The 27,438-nt window shown below is 45.1% G+C and overlaps 1 protein-coding gene across 1 annotated transcript in view; it reads right to left on the bottom strand.

The window, feature by feature from the left end:
• Positions 1–27,438, bottom strand: part of LOC108492483 (cat eye syndrome critical region protein 2) — a 101,726-nt gene that overhangs the window by 51,808 nt on the left and 22,480 nt on the right. Inside the window, exon 2 of the mRNA XM_017804900.1 lies at positions 62–156. Coding sequence (XP_017660389.1) covers positions 62–156 — 95 coding nt within the window. The remainder of the gene's footprint in view (positions 1–61; positions 157–27,438) is intronic.

Below are 27,438 nucleotides of genomic sequence, written 5' to 3'. Positions count from 1 at the left end.
CCGAGACCGTGTTAATTAGCTCCCCTTGCAAAGTGCTTAAGCCATAGAGTGGGTTACTCACGTGATGTCTCTGCGCTGGTAACAACCTTGAAGAAGGCAGGCGATCAGGTCGCTGATAAACTCCACATCATCCCTGTGAAGAGCAGCTTCCAGTTCCTATTGAGCAGAAAGGAGAGAGAAAAAAAAACCAAACAACCAATCATCAAACTAATTCCTTAAAATTTACTGCGAGCTCATCAGGACCAGAAAGACCCGAGCAGCCTCACATACATGTACAGCTGCAGAGTACACACTAAGGGAGCCGACCTTCCCCATCATTAAAAATACTGCTTCTAGTACCTCTCTTCATTGCAAGAGTTTATGGGAAGACCTTGAAAGGCTTTCACTGAATGTCAGTCTCCAGCCAGAAGACTAATGCTTTTGTCTGGATGCAGAAAAATAGGGTTCAGTGAGGTTGAGATACTACAGCCTAACAAGGAAGCCGTGATTTCTCCCATGTTCAGCTGATGGGCAGGAATCAACAGTTTCATTCTCCTGGTTTGGTTCCACTCACTGACACTGGTGAGTTCATTTAAAAAGTGTGCTCAGAAAGCGTGGCCCTAAAAGCCACTTACACAGAGAAGCAGCAGTTACAGATGGATTGCCAGAAATGGCTGAAAGCTAGCAAGCAAATGGCTCAAAGAAAAGCAAGCATTTTGATTCTTTAACTTAATTCTCTTTGGGTTACTTTTTTTCATAGTAAGAGAGAAAGAAAGGATGGAGGGATGTCAGACCTCATGACCCAAAGCCTCAACTCTTGATGAAGAGTATCGTGGTTTATTTCAGAACAATGGAGTTCAAATCAAGATGCAATGCAGAAACTGATTAATTACAGTTTTATTTGTATGCCAGAAAGTCATTCACAGTAAGTAAAATCCACTTTCTATAAGACTTATCATCAGTAGCATACAGCACTTAACAAGATTTAATATGGATAAACAACATAGGCATAAGAAGCTATTCTTTTTGGGTTTCAGAGTAAATAATGGATTGAATACAAATTTCTACTTGAATGTTACTCAACAGACTGTTACACAAATGGCTAAGCTAATGGCTACGGAATAAAGGTTAATGGCCAGAGAATAAAGGATAAACGTTTTGGCACTTACCCAATAAAGAAGAGAAAGTGCTTTTTTATTAGACCGCAGTAACTGCAGTAATAAAATTATTGATAACAGATTGCAGATTAAATGCCGCTTGTAGTTTTTTATTGGAAATGTATTAATGGCATATTTTCATTATCAACACTGCTCTTATTTACCTCTTGTGCAAGACCTGGAGTGCTTCACGAGCGGAAGCCTGACACCTGCCCCGTGAAGAATGTACTAAACACAGCTATTATGTGTGGAAACTCGAGGCAAGGAAAGGGCAGTGGGCAGGCAAAGCCTGACACAGCATCCCTGCCACAGGGCCAGGGAAAGTCCCAGGAATGTCTCTTCTGGCCTCTAGATGCTTAACGACAAGTTAATACAAAAACTGCAGTTGCTGCTTGCCATCCCTTGGAGAGAGTGATATTACTGTTGCATAAATAGTAATCACACTATGTAAATAGTAATTACAGAGCAAATTCACTTAGAATCGTAGAATATCCCGAGCTGGAAGGGACACGCAAGGATTGAGTCCAGCTCCTGGCCCTGGCTCTACTTACCACTTGGTAAGTGGTTAGTATTTGAGAGGTGTTGACTTACTTTACTTGTAAAATACTTTAGTGGACATCTGCCTTCTATAAATATACCGGGGGGAGAGGGGGGAGAATGGAGGACCTAAAGTATGTGATATGCTAAAATATCCCAGGTGTGTTACCACAGTACCACAATAAACTTGCAACTTGTGGAAAACGACATATTAGAACCCAGAATAAAGGGCAGGGGAAAGTAAGTCTCCAGGATGTTCTCTCTGCTCGGTTCAGCCTCTCCCTCATCCACATTACACTTGTGCATTAAAGCTGTCAGTCAGCAGTCTGCCTCTGCTAGGATGTGACAGCCTTTTGTATGAAGGAATATTTAAACTGCTTCCCGTGAGCCTTTTCAGCCTGCTGTTTGACTAACACTCCTTAAGCAGTGGCCACAACTGGCTCAGATAGCCCCTATCTGCAGCCATTGTTATCCAGGCCCGGGAGTGACCTTTACATTTTTTGAGTTGGCGGGTCATCCCAGGAGCCAGGGGACATTCCTAGGGCACTGGACAAGGTGCAGTCTCCTGGGCAGGGACTAAAACACCTGGCTGGGTAGTTTCCCCCATCTCTTGCTGCTTCCTTTCTCCTAGATGGGTGCTCTTTGTCCTTGTCTTCACAGCGGGGTGCAGCACCAATTTGGGGACCTGACACAGCTGCTGAGAGATCTCACAGCTGCTGGCTGACAGGGGCACTAGGCACACAGACCAACACGGGCCTGGGTGCAGTCCTGGTGCCACCCTGGGTTACAGGGCTCTGGCACAAGCCAGGATTAATCAGCACACGCATAGCATGGGGGGTAATGAGGGTCCATCCTTACCAGGCATGAGGCTGGTCAGCACCTCTGTGGAAAGACACTTGCACTGCACTCGCCAATGCCATGGGTGCTGCCTGGAGCCCATCCTGGTCCTCTGGTCCCTACCAGAGGAACACCCACTGCCAGCAGCTTATGGTACAGGCACAATCCAAGTATAACCATGATTAGTGGTCTTGGAAAAAAGATACTGACGTTGTCCTGTACTGTTTCTGCCTACATTTTTTCTATCACTGCTTGAGATAGGATAAAAGCAGTGAGAGGAACTTTAATTTCTCAAGGCTGGGTCCATTGGCCCTGTTTAACTGAATGTCATGATTTTCTATCCCAGTGGATTCTCCAGCTTCCTGTCCTCAAACACCTAATCCTGGACTTCCTGCACACACTCAGGGTGCTGTGGGAATGACAGGGACACCAGGAAGATGTGAGGCAAATTTTAAAATCTCAGGACCGCAAACAAAGAGTTAGCATCCTCTCAGGTTTTCACCTAACACTTTGGCCCACATTTTGCAAGGGGAGGAATCAACTTTGTTTTTCCAGTCCTCCCCTCCAACAAGGGACAGCCAGCAAAGCAGCACGGTCCTGGAGTGGCACATCTGAGCAGGCCAAAGTGATACCAGGTACCCTCAGGAGAAAGCAGCCACCAAACCCCCACCCCTGGTCCTGAGGGCAAACCCTGCCCCAGTCACCCATCCCCACACTCCTCCAGCCTGGCTGGGGCGAGCGGCTGGGCTTCCTCCCCACCACCATCCTCCCCACGCCTCCAATCCTTTTGTTTTTCCCCTTTTCTCTTTGAGCACTGAGCTGTGAGCACAGAAATCTGAACCTTGCCAAAACGCTTTGGGGACAGCACAGAAAGGAAACAGAAGAGGCAGCAAATCAGCAGAGGAAGGGGGGGACACACATCTCCTCCTCCTCTAGCTGGAGAGAGCAACAGACAGGAGAAAAGCAGGATTCTCCCCCTCTCCAGCTGGCGTCACACCTCATTAGGGAAAAGCCTGTTTAACGTCTTTCCCTCCCCCCAGCCCGGTACTAAATCCCCCCTGAGTCAGGCAAGGACTGTCGGGAAGAAGCAGCCGCCAGAGCAAGGCTGGGAGCAAGGGTGACCACCTCTCCCAGGAGGAGCACTGGCCCAGTGCAGGGTTAGCAGGGGCGGGTGAGAGGGCACCAACCTATCCCTCCCCACTCCCTGGGAAAATAGCTGGCAGGGGTGGGCTGGAACAGAAGGGCCCCCTGCCCAGTGCCTGCTGCCCCACACCAGGCACCCTGGCAGGTATGGTTAACCCCACTGGCTGGGTCTGAAACAAATGTGGCTCCCCCAGAGCTGCTGTGAGCATGGATTCAACTCCAACATCACCTGCATTTTGTGGCAATCACTACTTCACTCATGCCCTTGACAGCACAGAAGTGCTGTGGCTTCAGGACATGTGGTGACCCAATCCCCACACCCCACTAAGTATATGCCTTTTTGGTATCTGCCCTGATTTTTGAGAGGAAGGACAGTCAACTTTCTGGATAAAAGTCCACAAATGAGTCCACAGCACTGACACCACCAACTGTCACTAACCCAGTGCAGAGGTGATGGGGGTGGGGGGCTGCTGCACACACTGGCTTTTTGAACTATGGAAAGCAGCCATCCAGCTTCCAGCTCCTGGCAAGCTGTTTGCTCAGGGGGCAGCCTCATGAAGTTTGGAGCCTTCATTTCAGAAGACAGGCTCCTCCCCAGTGTGAGCAGGCTATGTGCTGAGGTAAAGGACTACAATTTAAAGGCTTCCTCTGTGCTGGAGCTGAATCATCTATAACCGAATCTGATGGACATAACCAGTTTAAGCACAGCTAAGCCTTGTCCAAGTTAGCCATCAGTTTAAAAACCCCAATCCCTTCATCTCTACTTCCATACCGCTGCCGTTATCAGCTTTCCATTGCAATGCTCCCAAGTGACTCAATGGGCTTTTGTAGAGGCTTTAGGAGATCACGGAGAGCCACCACCCGGATGTGCTGAGCCAACCCCAGCCCATGCGCTGAAATTTCTGACTGAGTTGAGTCAGAATGTTCTTTTCCCCTCACAGATAATTAGTGACAACAAGTACCTGGGCAAAAGTTTGGCAAACCCATGCCAAAGAGTACCAGGATCGGGCAGGAAGATGGGAAGTCAACTGCAGGTCTGAAATGCTTCCAAAAAGCACTATTTATCCCCATCAGTATAAAGCCACTGTGCGTGCTCCCCGTCTCTGGTAAGGAGCTCCTGCTGCCCTCCCCACCAAGGAGCCAGTTGTCCCAGGGGGACACAGAGACTTGGGGAGGGGCCACTGTTCCTCCCAACACATCCCAGAGAGCAAAGCATAGCAACCTCCTTTTGGCCACAGAACACACCCAGCCACCAATTCACCCAAAGCAGCATCAGAAGGCTGTTGCAATGAATAGCAATGTCCTGCTGGACATGAACCTGGAGCTGAGGGGATGGGACCCAGCTACACCATGAGCCAGTTCCTCTGCCAATCCCCACAACTCAGTTTGTTGGTCTGTCAGTGTGCTCAGCCCCTAGGACATACTCAGCATGCCTGAGAAACACAAGCCCCCACCCAGCAGCCAGCATGCTGCCTGCAGCCCAGTGCCACATTCTTCCTGCTTGGGATTCCTGCCATCATATACAAATAGTTTTCAAAATATGAAACCTACTGAGAGTGCTGTGCTCTGCATGACAAGCCAGGAGGGCATTAGGGCTGTCTCTATGAGCACAAATGGCGGTGGGTTTAGCTGGCTGCCATAAAGGCAGAAAGAAGTTATGACTCCTGGTCCTGATGGAGTCTTCCAGCCATGTTATCTTAATTTTAAGCAGCTAGACGGAAACACTACCTGTCATCCAAGTCTGCAGTTGGATGGACCTCTCTCATCTTCCCCACAGTCCTGCAGGAGCCTGCACACTGCCCTCTCTCTCTGTGATGCTCCAGGGCTTTATGGCTTCCTGAGCTAAAAGGACTTCCAACTTCTTCACTCTGCCTTTCCACTGCAAGGAAAGTGGGTGCTGAACCTGCTCCTGGCAGTGGGGAGCAAGTCAGCAGCTGTCTTTAAAGAAACATCATCATCTTCACCTCACCCTCTGGGGACCAAGAGCTCAGGGGGAGCCAGGCTGGCCTTCTACAATAGCTTTGGGGTATGAGGCAAAGAGATTTGGTGACACTTGTCACTGCAGTGGTCCCAGCTGTTCTCTGAGCCTCCAGTCTTGTGTGTATGTGAGGGCAAGGGATGAAGAGCAAACATATGAGGAGGGAGAAAAGCTATCCTGTCAGAAGGGGACTATCATTTGGGTAGGGGGACAAAGCAGGAGCAGCAAAGGTATTCCCTTTTTCCATTTCTTCAGGTTCCCCCTTAAAGTCTGTCAGTGCCTTCTGAGATTTCTACCTCCCTGAACTTTCTGAGAGCAGACTTCGAAGGCTACTTCAAGCACGTTGTAAATAGGAGCACAATGTTACCCCAGGGCTGAGCAGAGGTGTGAGATGGCAGCTTTGTATGAGGGAGATTGGTCATAAACAGAAAGCCAGGGAGAATTTGTCGTACTGCCTCCACATTACGGCTGTTTGCAAAGAACAAATCCCACGTGCTCCCCGCTGGTGCCAGCAGCGCAACGGGTAACGTCAGCCATCCTCTCCTCCAGCAGCTCCCTTCAGCTACAAAAGGGGATGCAACAAACATTGGTTCAGCCTAAGGAGGTTTGAAAATGCAAACTCTTTGCAATGCTGATGGACATTTTGGTCAGGATAGAATTCTCCAGGCTTGGTTTATAGGCACACTCATATTTTGTCCTCCTTTAGCCTCTGTCAGGATGCTTAAAACTCCGAGACCACTGTGCTCTCTATCTACTTGCCAGAACAGTTGTGGCTTCTTGTTTTCCACCCACGTTAACCTGCTGCCTGATCTCTCCCTTGGGACGGGGACCCTCTCCTATTTGCACAGCACGCAGCTGCTTGCCCTCCAACTGGAATTTTTCACTGCTGTGTAATACAAACAAATACGAGTAGCTCACGCTGGGCGGCTAAACTGTACTGAAAAGAGATTTCAGACCGATCAATCCAGTTCCCTCATGCACCATAGCCATGTACCAGTGCTAATAATGCTTTCCTCTCCTCCCAGCTCATCTTGCCTGCAGTGCAAGCGATTTATGACAAGAACTACATTCGTTATGATTTTTATGCATTGTCAGCATTTTAAAGATGTAAAACTGCTACTCATTCCACTTCTTTCCCCTGCAAAATATGGGGGACAGGGTCAGATGGACGGGGTGTGTCTGAAGCTCTGAAGTAATAAGTGATTAGTTACTGTTTAATAGTTAGATATTAGTTCTTTATGCCCCTAGAGCAGCTTTCATCCCAGAGCATCAAAGCATTTAAAGAACATTCAGTAAAGCCCTGTAGCACCTGTGAAGGAAGGGGAGGCACACACCCACATGCAGAGCAATTTTACAAATGGAGAAACTAACACAGCATCCTCACCAGGGGCACGCTTCACTCAGTGGTGAGGCTGAGAGAGGAGCCATAAGGCTTGACATTTGATGCCACTGCAATCATCCTTCTTTTTCAGCAGTTTTATTAGCAGCCAAAGCATTTGGAGATCGTGCTATTTCCCTCCAAAGGATCATTTCTCCCTTTCAATATAATCCCCTCTTCCTTCGGAGCAGATAATCTACACCATTTACCGTAAGCCAGTTACGCTGGCGGAGGGGCAAGCGTCGCACTGGGCACTGACATGGCTTTACATGAAATTTCAGGCTCAGCAGAACCGATGGTCTCCAGCCTGTGGTTTGCAGACCTCTTCCAGATCCCGTGGAAGACTTCCAAGAGGCCTGTGAAGGGCAATTAAGAAAAGCAAGCCTAACACCAGTGTGCTTAAATTTCTAATCAGTGGTCTGTGCCTTTACTGGAAAAGTACTGGGGTCGTGCCCTTAAAAAAATCCCCAACCAATCCCACCCCCCTCACACCAAGTGGCTGACCATTACTGCCCAAGCCACAAGTTCAACTCCTCTAGCTGAAAATAACCTCCAAACACAACAGTGTGAGAGGAAACACAGTCTGTTTGAATTGCATCCTGTTTGCCTCACCCTCAGAAAGGTATCATTTATTATCTCCTAGAAAGGACCTCTCCCAGTAGTTGCGCTTGTATGGAGTATCAGATGGATTCAGATCGTTAAACTACTTGTAGATTGTGCTGTTTTAGGCTTTTGGGTTTTTTTTTCTGGGAAGACAGGGTGAGGAAAGGGGGGAGCAGACAGCTAGAGGTCGGCACCATTCTGAATCTAACCCACAGTATCGTAGAGATTATATATGATTAAGCTCTCATAGTCTCATGCCAGCGGTACCTTGCTAGTAAAATCAAACCAAAACAACCCCAAACTCTCTCTCTCCACATATGCTGGATTTAGCATTCCTGTTTATGGCTAAGTACTACCAGCAGGTTTTTTTCCAACTGTTTTACATAACACCTTGGGTGAACACAGTCATGTTGGTGGGGAACAGCATCAGCTCAGCTCTACCTGTTTTTGATGTTGTTTCTGGAAACAACACCAGCGGGTTTGCGATGGTCCCTCCCCAGACAATTCAGCTGCACGATAAATAAAGAACAGCTGATCCTGCCGTGTCACCATCTCCTGCAGTAAGAGGCTTCCTGGGTACCTAGTGGGAGTTCTGCTAAGCTTTTAAGCCCATTGGCAACGTGGGGAACAGTCTGTAGCTCCAAAGCCAAGAGGCTCGAAGTAATAATCCGATTTCAAAGCTCCTCCTCCTCTCCAGCCAAAGGCAGCGAGGGAGGATGAGATCAGACTGTAGATGCTCTTCATTTTAGGTCTGCCCATTGCGCTCATCTGCTCAGCATGAGCACGGGGAAGGGAAAGGATGAGTGCCAAAATCTGGAATGGATTGCTTGGCTAAAGTTTCTGCAAACATTTCAAAACTTACTGGGGAAATAATTTTTTTAAGGGATTTTTTACTGCTTTTGATACAGCCGACAGGTCTATCCTCCACTTTTCTAGTTCAAGCATCAGCCAAAACTCACGGAGGATTTACTCCCTGCCATCACGCACTCCTGAGGCACCATGTCGGCCAAGCTATGCAGCTGGTTTGCACTCTCCCCACAAAACTTCTCCTGTAACAGAAAGGAGTGGTGCTCCTCTGGCATTTACATTGTCTGCCCCTCACCCCTGCCACTCCAGGATGATATTAGCTGCCAGTTGATAAGCAAATCATGAAATAACTTATTTTCATGAACCTCAAAATAAACGGAAAGTCCAGATCATCCCTTAAGGAGTCAGGTGATTCCCTCACATCCCTTCTGCCCCTCAAACAAAAAAAAGAAATGACTTGGCTTCTGAACAGGGGAAGAAAGGTCCCCGCTCACCCCTGCCCCAAAAAAGCAGGATGAAACAGTAAAATACATCGAGACAGAAAAAGGCTGCAAAGCCTTGCTTTTTCCCTTTAATCTGATCTCCACAGCCAGCTATTCTTCTGCCTCCCCTTGGATGCTGCACAGAATGTGGAGCGCAGCCCACAGCATACCCACCACAAACAAGCCCTGGCTGGTGGCTCAGCAGGGAGATCAGCCTTAAAGTGCTGCCAGCACTGAAAACTCTTCCTCCTCACTCCGGGTCAGACAAAAGAAAAGCCACCGAGGGAGCCTGCAGCCACACACAGGTACCCCTCGTGTTTCTACCACTGTGCATGGCCCATATGGGTGGTGGGTGAGTTCCACTGCAGAGCCACGGTGAAATCCAAGTCCCAGCATCTTTCTTCTACTGATTTAGCAAAGAAAGATTTGAAGAAGTATGAAATAGCTGCCTACTGGTATAAACCCTGATGAAGCAGCCAGCCAGCCACTTGGATGTGTGAGCTGCCTGTTTGCAACAGGCTTAATCTCAAACCTAAGAATAAGTTTTAAAAACACACGTCTATTCCACAACATAAGAGTTTGTAGAACTACAGCTAAAAGGTCTTTTTTGTACTTTTGGATAAGTGTCTGCACTACTCTGGAGAGCCAACAGCATCATCCCCTTGTTTATCAGACTTTCTGAACTTATTCCAAGCTTATACAGTCCAGACATACTTTGACAGAAAAATTAATGGCTTTTATACAATTTTTTTATTATTAAGAAACACAGATGCTACCACCTTGATGAGATATAAACGCACTAAGGGACAGGCTTGAAATAGGAAATGGTGTTTCAAGCCAGTCCAATGTTGTAATGCGAGTCAGAGCTCCTTACACAGACCTGGCTTCCTAATGCACGTCACTGCGGGATCCTATGTCAAAATAAATACAAGAAGTTATCTCTTGCTACTCACACTCTATCTGTACTCCAAAAAAATCTGTACTTCACTGGATGTTGGAAAGGCCCTCCCCCCCTCAGCTTGTAATGCCTGATCGGGGCTCAGAGCCTCTACTTCAGCGACTGCTGCTGAACCCACCTTCCCATCCGGCACTTGTTCGGATGTCCTGTGGAACATATGGACCTGCCCTGGTGAAAACCCAAACAGGAACCAACAGGGTTGCCTGGTGACCCAGGCAACCGCTCTTGAGGTTGGGAGCAGCAGGGACCCCCATGGGAATTCCCAGTCCCTTCCCTGCATCTGGGGAAAGGCAGAGGGGAGAAGGATCTGCTCAAAATAACAAAGCCAAAAGCTGGCAGTCCCAGGGTTCTGAGGCTGAGTAAAGCGTAAAATCTCAGGAGCTGCCTCTCGTGGTACACTACAAGTAATTTGACTTTCATCCCCCAGCCCAAGGTGGCCATGAACCACCACCTCCACTCCCATCTGGAAGGAGCTTGGCTCACATGTGTGTTTGTTTGCCAAGGGAAACGACACGGAGCCCTTTGCGTGCTTAGGAGACAGACGCTCCACGCTTTACTCCACATCTGGCAAGGCTGCTCCATAAAAAAGGTGACGGAGTGCTTGTGGCTCTCCTTCCAGAGCACAGGATGAAAATCTTCTTCAAAACACACGCCATACAGGAATTCTTTCTCTAGCTTAATTTAATGTAGTCTTTATAGCCAATAAATTTGCAGATTGCTACAAACACCTGGCTATTTACACAATAATAGTTATATCTGCCAGAAACGGCAAATTATTATTATGATGTTCATAACTGTTAATGCTAACTGCACTCTTAAAACACATATCATAAAGAGCACCGTAATTTGAGAGAAGGGCAGTAAACTATTGCCCAGACACAGAGGAAACCAGGTCTACTGCTGTAACACTTATTCCACAGACATAGTTGGAGTACCTTTTTCTCCTAAATTCTTTCCTGCCATCCAGAATAAGAAAAAAAGGAAAAAAACCCACCACTGACTTGTTTCATTATATTTAAAAACAACAACTACAAAAAAAAAACAAACCCAAAGTCTGTTACATCTTGTAAACTGTAATAGCCAGTTTTGTTTCTGCAATTCAGTGCAGAACTGATGACACTGGATTATCCAAAGATCCGCACAAAACGCTTTGGTTGGATGAAAAAGCTGATCTGCCTGAAGTGGGGGAAAAAAGCTCATGGTAACAGATAATTATATAACCAGCTTGTAAAAGTGTTATTAGTAGAGCATGGGATCAGGAAAGCCCTGGCTTTTATTCTCACTTCATGCATTCAGTGATGAGAGCTAAATCTCTGTCCGTCTCTCCCTCCTCCCCCACCCAAAAGTTAGATAATTTTTAGCCAACCCTGTAAAACACTTGCAATCTTTGAGTAAAAGCAAGGCTGAGGTTAATGTACTGCTACTTCTCTAACTTTCAGATGCTGTGTTCCACCTTGATAACAGAAGAAAACTGGAAAAAAATTTCCTTTGCTGTTCAGATAAGGTAGCTCGAGGACTCAGGGGTAAACTCTAAAGTTCAACATTTTAGTTTGAAAGGACATTTCCAGTCACTGGCTACTGGAATTCAGATCTTCAGATCTTGACTAAGTGATAAAATGCAACCAAAAAAAAAAAAAAAAAAAAAGAGCTTTGCCAGAAGGTATCTCTTTCTTTCAAGGAAGGAATGGGAACATTAGATATTCTGTACATTAACTAAGCATAGCAAAAAAAAGCCTTGCATGGACCTTGTTCTCAGTTATCCACAACTGGATGTCTCTGAAAATCTTTCATCAGGAGCACAATTTTGCTCCTCCTTTCTCAGAAACAACAGAGTCAAATCCAAGCAGGAGAAAAATTAAACTGGTGGCAACGAACCTTGAAGGTCTGACAGTGACCTGCAGCACTAAGGTCTTCGAAACTGCTTTCATTTGCCAGAACATAAATTAGATTCCTCACTAGGTACGGCACCGGGGTTAATGGGAGCTTTATAAAGCCTTCTTTGAACATAGAGATTATCCTTTTCAAAAAAGACTAATCTTGTGGTTTAAAGTACAGTACTGGGAGCCAGGAAACCTATTCCCAGCTCTGACAGGCTGGTTGACTTCAGGCAACCCACTTGACTGTTCTCTGTTCTTTCTCAATATGCACAACATAGAGACAAATACCTAAATCTCCCATGAGGCTTAATATTTGTAAGACACCGAGAACCAGCTTAACTCTTCACAGACCCCTCCAAGCAGAAGATGATGTCTGGCTATTCCATATGCAGGCTTGCTCAAGCCTCTCCAAACAGAAGGTCCCACAGATACCAGGCAAGGACACCTGCACCGGGCACTTCATACAGGCAAGAATCCTGAATTACAACTTTACCAACTACATTTTTTTCAGCAGTGAAGGAAATGTCTCATCCTGTCTGGCATTTCTGTCCAGAGGAGGAGCCCAAAAGAAGCAAAACTGAGGAATTAATTAAAATTCAAGTTTAGGAAAAGTCATGCTGCTGGCTAGGCACCTCTCAATGAACAGTCTTCCTCTGCAGGATCTGATTTCACTGCACGAAGGTTAAAAACAACCTCAAGACAACAAAACAACAACAATTAAAAGAAAAATCAAGTATTTCAAATGTAAAATACAGAAAAGTACCGAAGTGTGAGATGATACAAAAAATTCAGTGCTGAGAACAAGGATCACTACTTTCCTTCCAAGAACAAATTCATCCCAAGCATCTCCACTGTGAAAACCAATACTGGCTTACAGTCTCCTCTCAAAAGGTACCTGTCATTCCTCCCAAACTGTCATAGTTACATACCCTTCATGTTTGTTTCCATATAGTAGTGTCCTTCAAATTTTTAAATAAAATGAGTACCAAACATTTGAACATAGAACAACCCCATGATTTCCAAACCTCCTTAAAAGAGAGCATGGAGAGCCTTACTTGTGCTATGCACTGCAACGTTTCAAAGACTCACATCTTTCAAGGCTGAGCACAGCTCTTTTCTGCACACCCCTGCATATTAATAGATGCATTCACATGCTGTTACTGTTCAAAAAACCTACTTGCCCATGAGCACAGATGACTCTGACCTGGTCACTCCCAGAAAACTCAGTCCCACCGTGGTGCTGGCTGGTACATTTCCTGCAACTCAGCCTTGCTAATAAAGCTTCAGCAAGAGGAACTCCAAAGGCTGTTTCCCAACTTCCCTTCTAGCATGCAGAAATCTCAGGAAGTTGTTTGAACTCAATAACCTCCACACCATTTCTACCCAGTCAAAACAGAAGAAGACAAAGCAAACAAAAAAATAACATCCTTCTCTGTGCAGCCTACAAAATTTGGTCACTCCAGGCTTTCTTGCACAGAAGACAGTTATCCAACCACAACAAAGGAATGTCACTTCCTTTTCCTCCAAAATAAATGCTAGTTGAAAAAGTTCACCTATGCCTTTACTGTGGGCAGCCTCAGTCAACACAGGAGCACATCCACAGCCAGCAATCAGGGAACAGCATTCAGGACTACCTCTGTATTGATTTCCAGTTGGGGTCCAAGGCTAGGAATTTCCTTTCCCCCTCCTCCCTAGCTGTCCACTGATCTGAGAACGAAGAAAAAAATCCAAAAATGCTGAGACCCACTTTCATATAAACTGAGATATCTTAATTATTTTTCAAATTAAAAGCAAATGATTATATTTTCCTAATGGCACTTGCAAAAGAGCTAGAGCAATTTGATCCATTGCTACTCATTCCTTCGGACACAGATCTAATCTTTCAGTCTCTCTGTGCTTATTGGCTATGTGGAAGGTAAAGCAGCAAGGAGCACTAGAGGATTAATTCTCACAATAGTGGGAAGCAGGAGTCCTAGCTCCTGGGGCGGTGAGTGGGGGAGAAGGGAGAAGGATGAGTGCGTAGGCTGCATCCCTGGTCTTTGACTTCCTTGCTTGCCATGATTTCATCTTCTGCCTAAAGTTATCTTGAAAGGGATCTACCACGGAAAGAGCACTCCAATGACTTAAATGTAAAAAGTGTTATGGGAATTTTGCTTTAAACCTGCAAAGACTATGAGAAGGGGTTACATGTGAGATAACTCAAGGCACAGCTCAGCAGGGAAGGGAATAGCTAAGGCACAAACAGTTCATACTCTGTTTGTTGTGAGTCACACAGCAGCTGAACAGATTTATGATTCAGATGTTTTAGTGTTGGTTATCAGCGATTAGCTCAAACTCTTAGAAAAACAGAGAGAAAGAGAAAGATTAAGCTTTTGTCTGCCCCAGCCCTCATCCTTCCTTTGCCTGGCAGCGGGGGTTACTGATTGTTTCTGTGCCTTTCTTAACATCAGAATGGCTCTGAGCCACACTCACTACAGAAGCAGATCACACTGCCAGTATCATCATCAACAGTAGATTCAGCAGCTAATCATTTAAGCGTGACAACATTTATTCGGGTACAGCCTGTGCAAGTATATTTGTAAAATTTGTAACCTTTAAGTGTGGGCTTTTTCCACCGTAGGGATCATTTGGGACACAGAAAGGGTAGACAAAGAGGGACTGGCTTTGCTAACTTTATCTTCAAACCCTGTACAAGCCCAGTAACATACACACAAGAGGACTTGATGCATCTTTATGGCATTTAACCTCACAACAGCCATGTATGTGGGCTTCTCACAGATAAGCTAAGTGACTGCCCAAGATCACACAGGAAGCCAAGTGCAGGGAACTAATACCGAGCACCACAACTCTCAGGCTAGACCTCTGACCATTGCAGCATTAATCCATTTCTAATTTAGTTTAATTGAACTTAATGCTCAGCTAACAGATTTATGCCAACCCACTGTTACATGATGTGGAGTGATACATGAGAGGAAGAGAGATTTGGACTTTTCTGTGAATCACATCTCTGCATGTAAAAGTAGTGATGCAACCTTAAGGACAGAGTCATCCTCAGCATCTCCACGACTGGGGGATCTGAAATGCTGCTGACCTTCAACACCACTTTGCAGCTTAACTCTGTGGTTGTGGAGGACAGGGGAAGGAGGACACTGATCCTTCATCACTGCATCTGCAGAATGATGTATATGCACATCTCAGATCACGGTCCAAAGTCCATATGGGAGCAACTGAACACAATGTCCACCTTTTCAACTGCTCAGAGCTCATAACAACCCCTTTCTGCAAGAGGCTCTACACTGTAAGGGGAGAGAGAGGGAATCAGGGTAATTAAATAATCTGTAATGGTAATATACCAAATATGGGTTATACTGCTGTAAAAACAGAGTAGCCCCGTAATACCTTGGTCGTGGTTAAAGCTCACAGCAATGCTGGGAACTGCACAGGAAGGAACCTGATGGCAGATCCCTCTCTTACAGAGGACCACTAACCCGGGACAACTCTGGACAAATGCTTACGTGCTGACCCAGTGTACAGCACAAGCAACAAACATGATGCTCTTGGTATGTCTCCAACCTCACACGTGCGTGTTCCCTGATCACAGAGCCTGTCTGTGTACAATCCAACATGTCTGGAAGACAAACAGGCTGCACATCTGCACATCAGTGGTCCAACACAGAGAAGGAACATCAGGCTTATTAGGCAGAAGTTACACAGACAATGTGAGTGATTTCTATCCAAAAGCTCCCAGACAGGAACAGAGGAGGCCCCAGACTTTCCTGGACTGTTTCTTAAAATCAGAGCTGCTTTCCTTGCGATGCTGTGCACGGTGCAAGCAGATTAAGCTCTATTAGCATGAGACACTTTTGAACAGTACAAACTAGAACTAAACTTGGAATTAACCAGACTGGTGTAAAATTATACCTTAATGCCCACAGAAACCAGATTAGAAGACAGATGGTGAAGAGGAAAGAAGAAAAAAGAAGAAAAAAGAAGAGTGGATTGGATATACATATGTGGATTTACATTCTGTGAGCTTGGCACACATCTTAGAGGCATTTTTTATTTCCAGCATAATAGAAAGTTGCCTGACAGTGCTAGTACACTAGATAAGAGGAAAAAAAAGAGCAGATGCTTTTGAAGGGCTTTGTAGTATGACTCTTCAGCAGAAATTTAGAGATCAAGGTGGGTAGGAGCACTGGGGGAGGAAAGCCCTTACAGATATAGTGGAAGCATAAAAAGGGAGAAGAAAGAGGAAAAAGAAAATTTGGGTGAAGCAAGAGAACTGTCAGGATCCAGATTATAAGCAAAAGTGCAAGGGAAATGTTCAGCAGAGATGCAGCTTGGGCAGCAGTGTGCAGAACCCTGAAAATAGGAGCAATGCAGTGGAAGCTGTCAAAAATGAAATAATATTAGTAGGCATGCTGAGGAAAGGAACATAAAACATCGTTATACCTCTGCACGAGTGTAGGCTGAACCTACACCTTGAACACTATATGCTGTTCTGGACCCCACATTTGGAGAAAAAGAAGACACAGAAGAACTGAAAAGCTGGAGTAGGACAACAGTGATAAAATGCATGAAACAGCTTCTGCAGGAAAAACAATTATGCAGAGCAATAAAAGACTTACAAAACCAGAAAAGGCACGGGGAATGAAGGAGTGCTTGTAGCCCCTCCTGAAAAAAAGAATGGACAGACATCAAATGAAATTATCAGAATAAAAAAACCACAAAGGAGACACTTCCTTGCTGAAGAAATAATTCTCTTAGCCATGTCTCTTGGAATATTATGAATGCGGCAAGAGTACATGGGTTCACAGAAGAAAGGCAAATTAACAGAAGGGGGAAGAAAAAAAAATTATCAATAGCTGTGAAATACAAAATGAAGTTTCTGAGCTGCAAATGAGCCAGAGGCTGGTAGCACAGACTAGGGAAGTATCATTGTTTGACTGCCCCGAACTGATGCTCTTCCCTGGGTATCCACTCTACAACAAGAGTTGTAGATGCTGGGCTAAGTGGACCTTTGATCTAACCCTGTATGTCCATTTTTGTGTACAAGGCAGAAAAGGGTTTGAATTCCACACTGAATCAGGCTGGGGATAGTAAAATTCGAACAGGGAAGAACGTGATTTAGATGGCAAATGCAGAACACATTGGTAGCCAAGAGTTGAATGTCACAGAGGAGTGAAAGTGTGAGAGGGTCCTAAAAAAAAAATTATAAAATCTTGTTACAGCATTTAAACGGAGGAGAGAGATGAGAGTTTTGATGGCAAGTATGTGCATGAATACAGAAAACTGCACTTCAGATGTAGAAGGGAATAGAGACTTGATTTCACACAACTTGGGATGTAAGAAGGGAGGCAAAAAGAGAGGGGATAAAAGAACAGTATTGAAGAAAACTCCCAACATGTAAAAACTCCACTCTCCTCCAATGCCTCAAGCTATAAACAGAGTTAAGAGAAAAGAGATGAAAAATGCAGTTTGACACGCTCGGTTCAACTTCAAGAGATGAATTTGAGATGAGGCAGTGGAGATGATCTCGTAATTAAGGTACTGGACAGACACGGGGAGATCAGAGTTCATTCCCCAGCTGCGCCACAGACTTCCTTCATGATGTTGGGCACTTCACTTTGTTGCTCCGTAACACTGAGAAAATATTTTCTTAATGCACAGGAAAGCTGAGAGGCTGAATTCCTTAAACATCTGAGATGTAGTGTGATGTCTGAAGAAGCACGGTTAGGACAGCAAACGCCAAGTGCTCGCATGCCAAGGACCACGTTTCACGGGCTGCTGGGACCAGACGCAGCGTGGGATGGGATGCAACCACAGCAGCAGGGACAGGGGAAAGAATTCCATCGCAGGAGGTCAGCTCAGGGAAATTAAACCCAGTAAGGTGTGAAGGGAAGAGGTTTCAAAGCCAGCCAAAATATAAGGCGCAGGAAGTGTGCCTTAAGGAGCTGAAAAGTTTGCAATGCCTCTGAAGAACAATGCTGCAAACTATAGGAAGGAATCAGCACAACACTACAAGGCAGGGAGATGAACAGGATGATTTGCTCTAATGTACCAAGTCCTGCAATAACTGAGTCTACATCTAAGATGCACTTCAGTACTCAGAAGCAAAGAAACAATGCTTAGCCTAACATTTACAATGCTTTCTCCTGATTTTTTTCCCCCTCTGCTATCAGGAACAGAAACCTTAAATCATTTGAATATTAACTGTATCACTAAAGGGGATACAAACAGGCTCTGACTTGGAATACCAGCACAACGTCTAGATGAACAGCGGTACAGGCTGTTTGGATCCACTGAAGCTATACTTTTCAATACTTAAGATACACAAATACCTTTAAAACTTATCTAATGGCAAATCTGAAATTACTCTAACCAAAAAGAGTGCTGAAACTTCCTCTGACTTTTAATCAATCACTTAAATTATATTTAAAAACACCCAAACCAAATATTTGCCAAGAGGTGTAAAACGACTCCCAGACTGAACTGGCAGAAAACACAGAAGAGCCCAGAATAGACCTTACTGATAGGATAAATTGAGCCTTGACATGTGTGGAGCCCATCTGCGAGCAACGAAGAGTACGCGCTTCGTTTCTGTTTATTCCCTTCATCCTGGATGAAATTTCACGGGTAACTTTATAGCAACACTGCCAGGCTGGTGCCCATCTCATCTACCCGTATCCCCCTTTCCGCTCACTTAGAACCCCGGGCATGACCAATGACCAGGGCTACGGGGAGGTTTTAGGCATTTTAATCCTTAAACTGGTCATCCAGCTGAGTTTCCTTTGCCTGGTTATTTTGCAGGTGGATCAGCCTTTCTCTGCCCATCTCGCAGTCCCTCGTGGCAATGCAGCACACGGGAGGACACATCCGCTGCCAAGCATCTACCTACAACCTGGGCACAAACCTTAGTGCTCAGGGGAGCACTGAGCTGCAAGCCAAAAACTTACTTTCTTTTGCCAGTTTCTGAATAAAAGCCTTTATGTGAGATGCTGAGATGTTGGCTAAATAGAGCCACAGAGGACCCAGAGATCAGAAACCACCTGGAACAATTGGCTAACTGCAGTTTTAGGTGCAAAGCACCTCATTTAACACAATTCAATACTAAACTTCATCATCAAACCCATTAAAAAAGTTTTAGTGCTTTTTTTAACTCAATGTTTTAACCAAAAGCATTTTAACACAGGTCATAAGCAAATAGTTTAGTCTGTAAACAGGAAGAAACAATTATGATTTTGTAACTTAAAACATTAAAACAAATTCATGCAGATGTATGTTAAAGCCATAAATTGCTCAAACATGCACAGAAGAAAAGAATGACTTGAATGTAAAGACTGAATTCGGCTGGCTGTAAACCTCCAGATCATAGCAAGATCCAGAGATAATCCAACTTTAACTAACACAAAAGGCAAAAAGCATTAAAACCATATTTAAATGATGTCCTATGGCTTGTTTGAATTGAAAAGCTAAAAATTCCAGTTTTAACGAACATGGTTAAGCTTCCCAGAAGTTTGAGGGTAAGGGGTTGTCAAGATAGCTGGAGGACCTTTTCAAAGCCTGTCTCCAGAAGGAGAGGCTGTGCTGGCTACACCAAACAGGAGTACAGGGGGGCATCGGGAGCTGCAGAGAGCAGAACCCTGCAGGGGCCCTTGACCGGAGCCGGTAACGAGCAGTTCAAGAGCAGGCGCTGTAAAAACCCAGGGCAGCCTGCCACTGATGCCTGGAGTCACATAAAATTAATTTAAATTGGAAACAAACTGGCCCAGGTAGCACTCGCCCGGGTTTCAAACAATGTTAAGAGCTGAGCAGCGTATTCCGCGTTTTGCTGGCAGCTTGATCATTAAAATTAAATAGGAAGTGGCAAAGCTGCAGGGCAGGTGATACCGCGGGTTCGTGTATAAAAAGCAACGGTGAACTTGGGAATTACAGACACTTGTAAACCTTAGTTTAGTGCCTGCTAAAATGGCTCAACTGGGTAGTTATGAAATTTAGATTAATGCCAGGCAGCAGGCACAGATTAGCATGGTATTTCCATAAGAAAAACGGGCACCTCCATATTTTCTATAAGGAGCGTCAAGACAGTGGTTAAGGAAAAATTGGTAGTTGTAATTAATTTGAATTTTCAAACAGCCTTTGGTAATATTAATCACCGCAGCCTATTAGGGAAACTAGTCATGGGGTGAGAGGTAAACATCTGTCAATAGATTAAAGCTAATTTAGAAAAAACGAACAGCATGGATAAATGGCCAGTTTTCAGGAAGGTTAATGGGGGAAGTCCCAGGGGTGGATACTATGATCAACATTTAATATATTAAATGATCTGGAAAGGGGCATATACAATGTGAAACAGGGAAAAAAATTGTTGATGATATTGCTTATAGGTTAGTTAAAACCAGCAAGAACTAAATCTGAAGGACCCACTCAAGTTACAGCAAATAAATGTGAGTGCACACAAGTGCAAGGATATGCAAATTGGCAAGGAGAGTTTGAACTAATTGTAGACATGGATGGGTTCCATATTAATTGCAACCATTCAGAGAAAGATCTAAGTGCCCTCCTGGACAGCGCACGGAAAACATCTGCTTAGTTTCCAGTCATAGTCAAAACCACAAACCAGATGTGGAGCTTTGTGTCAGAGAGAGATAAAGAATAACATGGAAAACACGATTTCTGTCTCGAACATTGTGTTCAATCCATTTGCCTTTGTAACAAAACAAAACATCAGACACTTAAAAGCCCAGAAAGAACTAACGTAAATTTACAGCTCCAGAAAGATGCTCATCTAAGAACTCAGTTACAAAATGCACACGTTACAAAACTCAGACTCATTGAAACCTTGTTAGCATGACTTTGAATGGCCTACAGTCCATTAAAAAGTTTGCTGAATAGGAACTCTAATGATTTTCAAATTTCTGGGCTACGTTCAAGGGGTAATAAGTAAGAGGTGAAACAATCCAAGCATATCATAACATAAAACAGGCAGAGAAAGCCATCTGGATGCACTTATTCTCCATTCCCACCCTCTTTTTCTCACAATAAGGCAGGAGCAAGGAGTTGTCCAACTAAATAAAAGACAATAGATTTAGAAGTGATGAAAGAAAATACTGCTGCACCCATACTGACAAAACCAACCCACAGAACTCTTCTCTGCAAGGTATTTATTGAAGTAATGGTCCTAATAAGATTAAAAACCACAAAACATCAACAGTGTCAGCAGTTGGAGTCAAGAGAATTCTGCCGTCTTCCCATTTGTCTTTGTAGGATTTTACTCTTTCTTCCAAGGCATCTAATATTAGGCATGACTTGGGACAAGGAATGAGAAGAAGCTGAGCCAGTGGCCTCATCCAGAACCTGTTCAGAGGGTTAAGTGTGAAAAGACGGATGGTTTGTACGTTAAAGTAGCTCAAAATGAAAGAGGAAGGAAACAGGGAAGACATGATTTTAACCTCATTGTGTGAGTTGCATTCAAGGAAAAGATGCTTTAAGTCATCACAGTAATAGCAGAAAAAAATGCTGAGAAACAGAGCTTTTCAACTTTACAACATTCTGTTTTCTCTGCAAAGTAGCAGGAGGCAGCTCTACAGTTACTGTCACCAACTCTTCCATCTAAACCAATTAGACTTTTATTTGCAAGTCTTGCCAACACCGTCCTATTCGGTCAGATTAGAGTGAGGATTTAAAAGTGGAATAGCCATTGCTGAACTGTAAAGTGCACAGACAAAACCAGGAGTGGGCGTCGTTGTGATGCTGAAGGGGAGAAGGGCTGCACATCTGCCCTGGAGGTCACATAACATGGCCCACATCATGACACTGTAGGCAAAGAGAAAGGTGTGTGTGAGATTACCAACCTGATGGCTGTCCACCACTGGAGAAAAACAACAGCGTTTAATGAGATGTCAACCTTTTCTCCCTACTGGTGAGGGAAAACATCTCCATCAAAAGCTGCCCAAGGACCGCAGCTGGCTAATCTCCAGAGCCACTGATTCGCACAGCAAAATCACTGCATATTTGCCATCTAATTACTTTTTATACTTTCCGGTAAATCCTGAGTCGCTTATTCAATACTTAGCCCAAATGTGCCAAAAGAATACACATCTGAAGTGTCCCCACTCTCCTAATTTGTCACATAATCCCAATATTGGTTACTGAGATGAACCCACTACTGATTCATGATACTAATCATCCCCTGCTTTTCAATCCACTTTATTGAGGATAAAATTCAGAGACACAAAAGGCATACGAAACTCTATTCCCAACCCTCAACTATTGGGAGAATATTCCCTGCCAGACACAATGTATTTGTCTAGTGCAAGTGTTTCAAAAGCAGAGCTTCCTATGCCTGCCTAGGAACCCTTCCTTGTGCTTAAATCAATTTTCTTCTCCTTTCTTCTATTATTTCAATCATCCAATTTCCTTGCTCTCGTGCTGTCTCTGTCCTATAGATACAGGTAAGCATCCAATATATTTGGGCCTTTCAATCTTTCTTTACAGTAGGATCATTCTCACGCTGTTATTCTGGTTGATACTCTGTCACTTCACTACAATTTTTAAAATCTTTCTCCTATTAAGCAGTTCAGAAACAAGGTTACACAAAAGGCAACATTTAAGAAGAAAACATCACATTAAAGAAGAAAACATCACACTCTTGCAACCTCTCTTGGTCTAATGGTCCACCTTACTCTCTAAAATAACAGAACATGGTGTCCAGCCTACAACAAACATGACCCACTGGATTCACAGTGTTTTTAAAAGGATAATAAATTTGGTGCAATTTGGTTCTCCGAACTGGGAATATACTTGGATCATGTTCTCAAAAGTATCTTCAAGAACTGAAGGTTCAAGTAAAATATGAAATACTGATTTTGGCTAAAAGTGACAAGACATGGCACACTTGTTCTCACATCCAGCATGTTCCCATCAACTAGCTCTGGTTTAGATTATTTATGTCCAGACATGATAGTGTAAACCTTCCAAAGTGAATTTCTTTATTCATACTTTTAATCGCTCTCTAGGCTCTTGTACTTTTGAATAGTACTTCATCAGTATTTTTTACATCAATGAATTAATATAGTGCCTATTTCTTTCTCTGAATTGTCAGTGACTTTGAGACAGAAATTATTTCTGCTTCCTGCGGCACCCTGATACATATCCTCTTACAGAGCAGTTTAGTTACAGGCTTGCCCAGGGTAGGGGGGGAGGACCTGAGAGGTTTTGATTATTGCTTTTACAGTTCTCAATACAAATTAAGAGGCACAATTGAGATAAATCAGGTGTTTTCTAATAACTAACTTACAATCATGTGTTACCACCCCTGAATGACAGCACTTAATACAACATCATATTAACAGTGCTTCACTTAAATTTCTAAAACAAAAGAAACTTCAGGAAGCATAAAACTAAGGAAAAGGCTAAAAGTCAAGTTATCTTCCATCTGAAGAATTTCTCTGTGTATCTACATGCTATTAATCAGCATGCAGTCTCATTTTAAGTCCATTTTCAAAGGCACTGTGTTTTGGGCATACCAGAGAAAGCAGTTGGCTGATGAGGGCAGGTTACTGGAAGACAGGACTCACACAGACAAATTTTCTGGAAGCACATGAAGTGTCTGGAGCTCATCCACAAACACCACACCGTGAGCTCTGCGGACCACGTCATGTGCCAGCAGGACAGTGGTTGAGCAGCCTGGTTTCATTTCCTTGCCCACTGCCCCCCTCCCTCCCTTGTGAGCCCAGCTCTCTGAGCCACCAGAAGACCTGGTCTTGATTCTGCTTTCTGCTTGCAAAAAGGAGGGGGAAAAAAAAAAAAAAGGAGACAGAAAAGGGACTCCAAAGGATCACACACACCTCTACATGCTGTTAGCATTTCCTTAGCAAAACTGGGATGCCTCACATCTTGGCTAAAGCACAGCAGATGAATATATCTGCCAGACCGGGTCGGGCCCAAGGCCCATGGAGCCCAATATCCTGCCCCAGACAGAGACTAGCAGCAAAGACTAGCAGCAAATCCTTGGCGGGCGCGTAAGAATGGCGCAAGCACAGCATAAGGTTCCCCCCTACCAGCTTCCAGCAAGCTGTGGCTTAAGACTTCCTGTGCCAGAGATTGTATCTTTGTGCTTAATTGCCCTGGATGAACTTCGCTTCCATGAATTTGTTTAATTGCTTTTTGAACCTATCTCGACTTCTGGCATCCACAACATCCTGTGGCAATGAATTCCAGTTTAATTATGTCTTGCATGAAAAAATACTTCCCTTTTGTGAAGGAAATTACTTCCTTAAAAAAACGAAAACACAAAAAAACTCCCCCAAAACCACCAACCAACTATCACTATGTAAGACTACAAGCTCTGGCAATGTTTTGCAGGAGCTTTAAAAGAAACCACTGTATTCATTTGCCCTCCCTGGCCTTCTGCAGAAGTACTAGACAAGGCTGATGGTGAAAAAGGTGGAGTGCTACATGAAGATGGTGGATGATGGTCCTAAATGAGTTGGGAACTTGCAGTAAGCTGATAACAAATGGGTTGTCTACATGCACTCGCAAAAATCCACTGTTACAAGACAGGATTTGTTCCCTGCTAGACTGTGACAAAGGGTCTTGCATTCTAAAAAGTATCCTGTGCTACACTTTAATAACTTTAAGTGCTGTAACCTGGTGCAAATGATCACACATTCTTTGCCTTGCTTGTACTATTATTTTTTGTGTGTTTAGTGGCTATTTATTCCCACTGTTTCAGGTCCACAGGAGATAGACTGAATTACAGAAAGAGTGTAGAGATAATATTCTACAAAACCTCTTTCTAGTCTCACCTCCTTTCTTCATAATCCAAATAGCCCAAAAAGTCTTTCTATGTGTTGGGTTTTTCTAACAGAGGGCAACTTCGGCAAAATGTGCCTGCTGCTTTCCAAAAGTGAAGTCCAAGGGAGTTACCAGGGCTGACAGCTATCTCTGTAACAAACCAAAACACTCAGGGCCTTTGCATGACCAAGAGAAGAGCAGGCACGGCCATCCGCAGTTCCTCCTCACTGCTAGGTAAAGCATTAACAGGGTTGACTAATTCCCTATCTCCTGTCCTCCTAATCTCCAGCAGTGCTTGAACCAGGCCACTCTGCATTATAAATAGGTCTGCTTAACGGAGCTGAACATCATTTCACTTAACCCAAAATGAGTGCAAGTGGTCTTGCAGGGACTGCTCACACCAGCACTGCCAGGGAGGTACCTCTCACAGCCCTCACCATCACTGTAGCTGTTGCAAAATTACTTTCTGACAAACCGCGGGGTGATTTGTTAATTTTCTGAAGACAAAAGATGAATTCAGGGAGGTCCTAGAGGGTTTTGAGCACTCTGTCATGCACAGTCAGAGGGTTTGCAGCCCAAACGAATGCAACGCTTCCACCACAGGCAAGCCACCTTACCCTGTGCCAAAGCACTTGCTAAGCTCATCACAGACCTTGGGGCAGGGGCACAGAGGAGAAGGGGAAGGGCAATATCCAGGGGAGATCAGATTCTCCTGTGAAGACATGCTTGAAGCTGACAGCTGGCCTTCCACATGTTTCAGAACACTCCTCCTCATGTTTTACCTATTTTTGTTAGTATTTATTGCTGATTTGCCCCAAGAGTGAGGCTTGGGGCCGACTTCTTTTTGGACGGGTGACAGCAACCAATACAACAACAAAACTCAGCATTTAGTTCTCCTGGAGCCAGGCCCTTCCTCTTCATCAGCTGAACACAGAAGTGCACTCAAACCCCATTTTATTTATTTATACACGTTGCCGCACTCTCTATTCCTGGCAACTGGTGCTCATGACATAGTGGCCTGGGACACGCTGGAACAGGGCTCCGGGTCACCTTGTAAGTAGTGGCAGCAGCTGCCTCCTGGATCAAGCGTCTATTAACCAGCAGCTTGAGAGGGCTCTAAATTAAGTTCTCTGCTCCATTCCCACAGAGGAGGAGGAAGAAAAAGACGCCACCACCAAATTCCTATTTTCTTCCAGCAGAACTCACTGAAGTTTCCCCAGTGCTCCCTCCCATCCTTGCCAAGATAAGCCGCTCAAGTCTGGGTTTCTGTCAGCAGCCCTCCAGACTGTGCAGGACCGCTCGTTATTCCAGCTGCCAGGGCTTTTCACAAACTCCACAGTCTTTTTTTGGTTTGTTGGTGGTGGCATGCTGCTTCTCTCGCAGCATGGATCCAGCCCTTGGATCGTCTCCGCCTGCAAGATGCCTGCGCTGTCCCTGCAAACCCCGCTGGCAGAGCGTTGGGCACCAAGGGTGCTCTGGGCCCAGTATCAGCCATTTAGGAGGGCAGACTGTATAAATAGCTGGCCTGCACATACTCTGGAGGAGCAGCAGGGAAGGAGGGAGGGAGGGATGAAGGGAGGGGGAATCTGAAGTGTTGGGCCCCAGCTGTGAGCTCCTCTTGTTTTTGTTTTAGGGTAATTAATGTTCCCTTGAATAGAGCCAGGGCATGGGCTCCTGTTTCTGCAGCTTTCAATGCTATCAGCAGCCCGGACTGGACTGGGCTGGGAGTGGGGGGGGTGGGGGGAGAGGTTTGTATTTCCTGCCATCCCCTGTAAATGAGGTAATGCGAGCATGGGGGCTGAAGGCAGAGCACAGCCGGGGGCGGGGGGAGCTCACCCGAGCCCCCCAAGCCCTGACAGCCTGCTCCCCAGAAACCTCTCCAGAGAGTCACTCACCCCTTCCCCACTCTTACTAATTTTGCTGCCCCATCCCACCGCCCCTCGGCCTGCTCCCCTCTCCCACCCCGAGCTCCCCTCACGCCTGAATTAGATACATTCCCCCTGTGCTCCCAGACGTCTCCATCCCCTCGTCCCCTGACAGAGCAATCATTTATCAAGTTGTTTCACGCGTTGTCGGGGAGGGGGGCCCCGGGGGACGGGGGTTTGTTTCGTCCCTTTGTTGGAGCTCCACAGGACCGTCCAGCTTAGTCTCCAGCCAACTGCTGAGAGTTGCCGGAGTCCGGGAGCAAATGTTAAAGGGGCTGCCTTTCATCTGCGGGCTGATCCTGCTGCCTTTTCATTTTATTCTTCCAGCTTCTGGGATGTTACTTGCTTACACGCCCCCACACCCACCCCGCTATCATTCTGCATGCATGTTTTTGAGGGAGCAGGAGCTTATTTTCCATGTGCTGGTCTCTTCTCCCTTCCCTCAGCAGCTTCTCCTGTCACCAGCACACTCAGCCTCTGGGAGCTGGTTTGTTTTGTTTTGTTTTGTTTGTTTGTTTGTTTGTTTTACCACTGGCCTTTTTCTCATCCTTGAACGTAAGATACCAGAAACCAAATCTGGTTAGGGGCAAGTCCTGCTCGTGCAGCCCATCTCTTCCTTGAAACCACTTTGGTGTATTGCAAGCTTTTATCCCTGCTCCATGTGCCTGGGAGATGAGCAACTACCTAGAGCATACTGCCATCAAAACAGAGTATTTAAAATAAAAGGAAAAAAAAAAAAGAAGAGACTCTTTGGCAAAAGAACTAAGTAACGCTAAAGAAAAAAGAAATGTCTTGAACACTCTCGTGCTTTAAGAGCTCTTGTGTTTCCCACATGTAGGACTGGAGGACAGATGATCCGGTCTGTATTGCAGACTGCCCACACTCAGGCAGCAAGCTTGTGGCACGTCACCTCACCCCTCTGCAGCACACTGTGCCTCACCTGTGAGACCAGGACGCTGCCTGGCTCTGAGGATCCTGC

This window comes from Lepidothrix coronata, unplaced genomic scaffold (genome assembly GCF_001604755.1).
Source record: "Lepidothrix coronata isolate B3197 unplaced genomic scaffold, Lepidothrix_coronata-1.0 Scaffold10, whole genome shotgun sequence".
NCBI classification, from domain to species: domain Eukaryota; kingdom Metazoa; phylum Chordata; class Aves; order Passeriformes; family Pipridae; genus Lepidothrix; species Lepidothrix coronata.
This window is presented reverse-complemented; position numbering and strand designations above follow the sequence as displayed.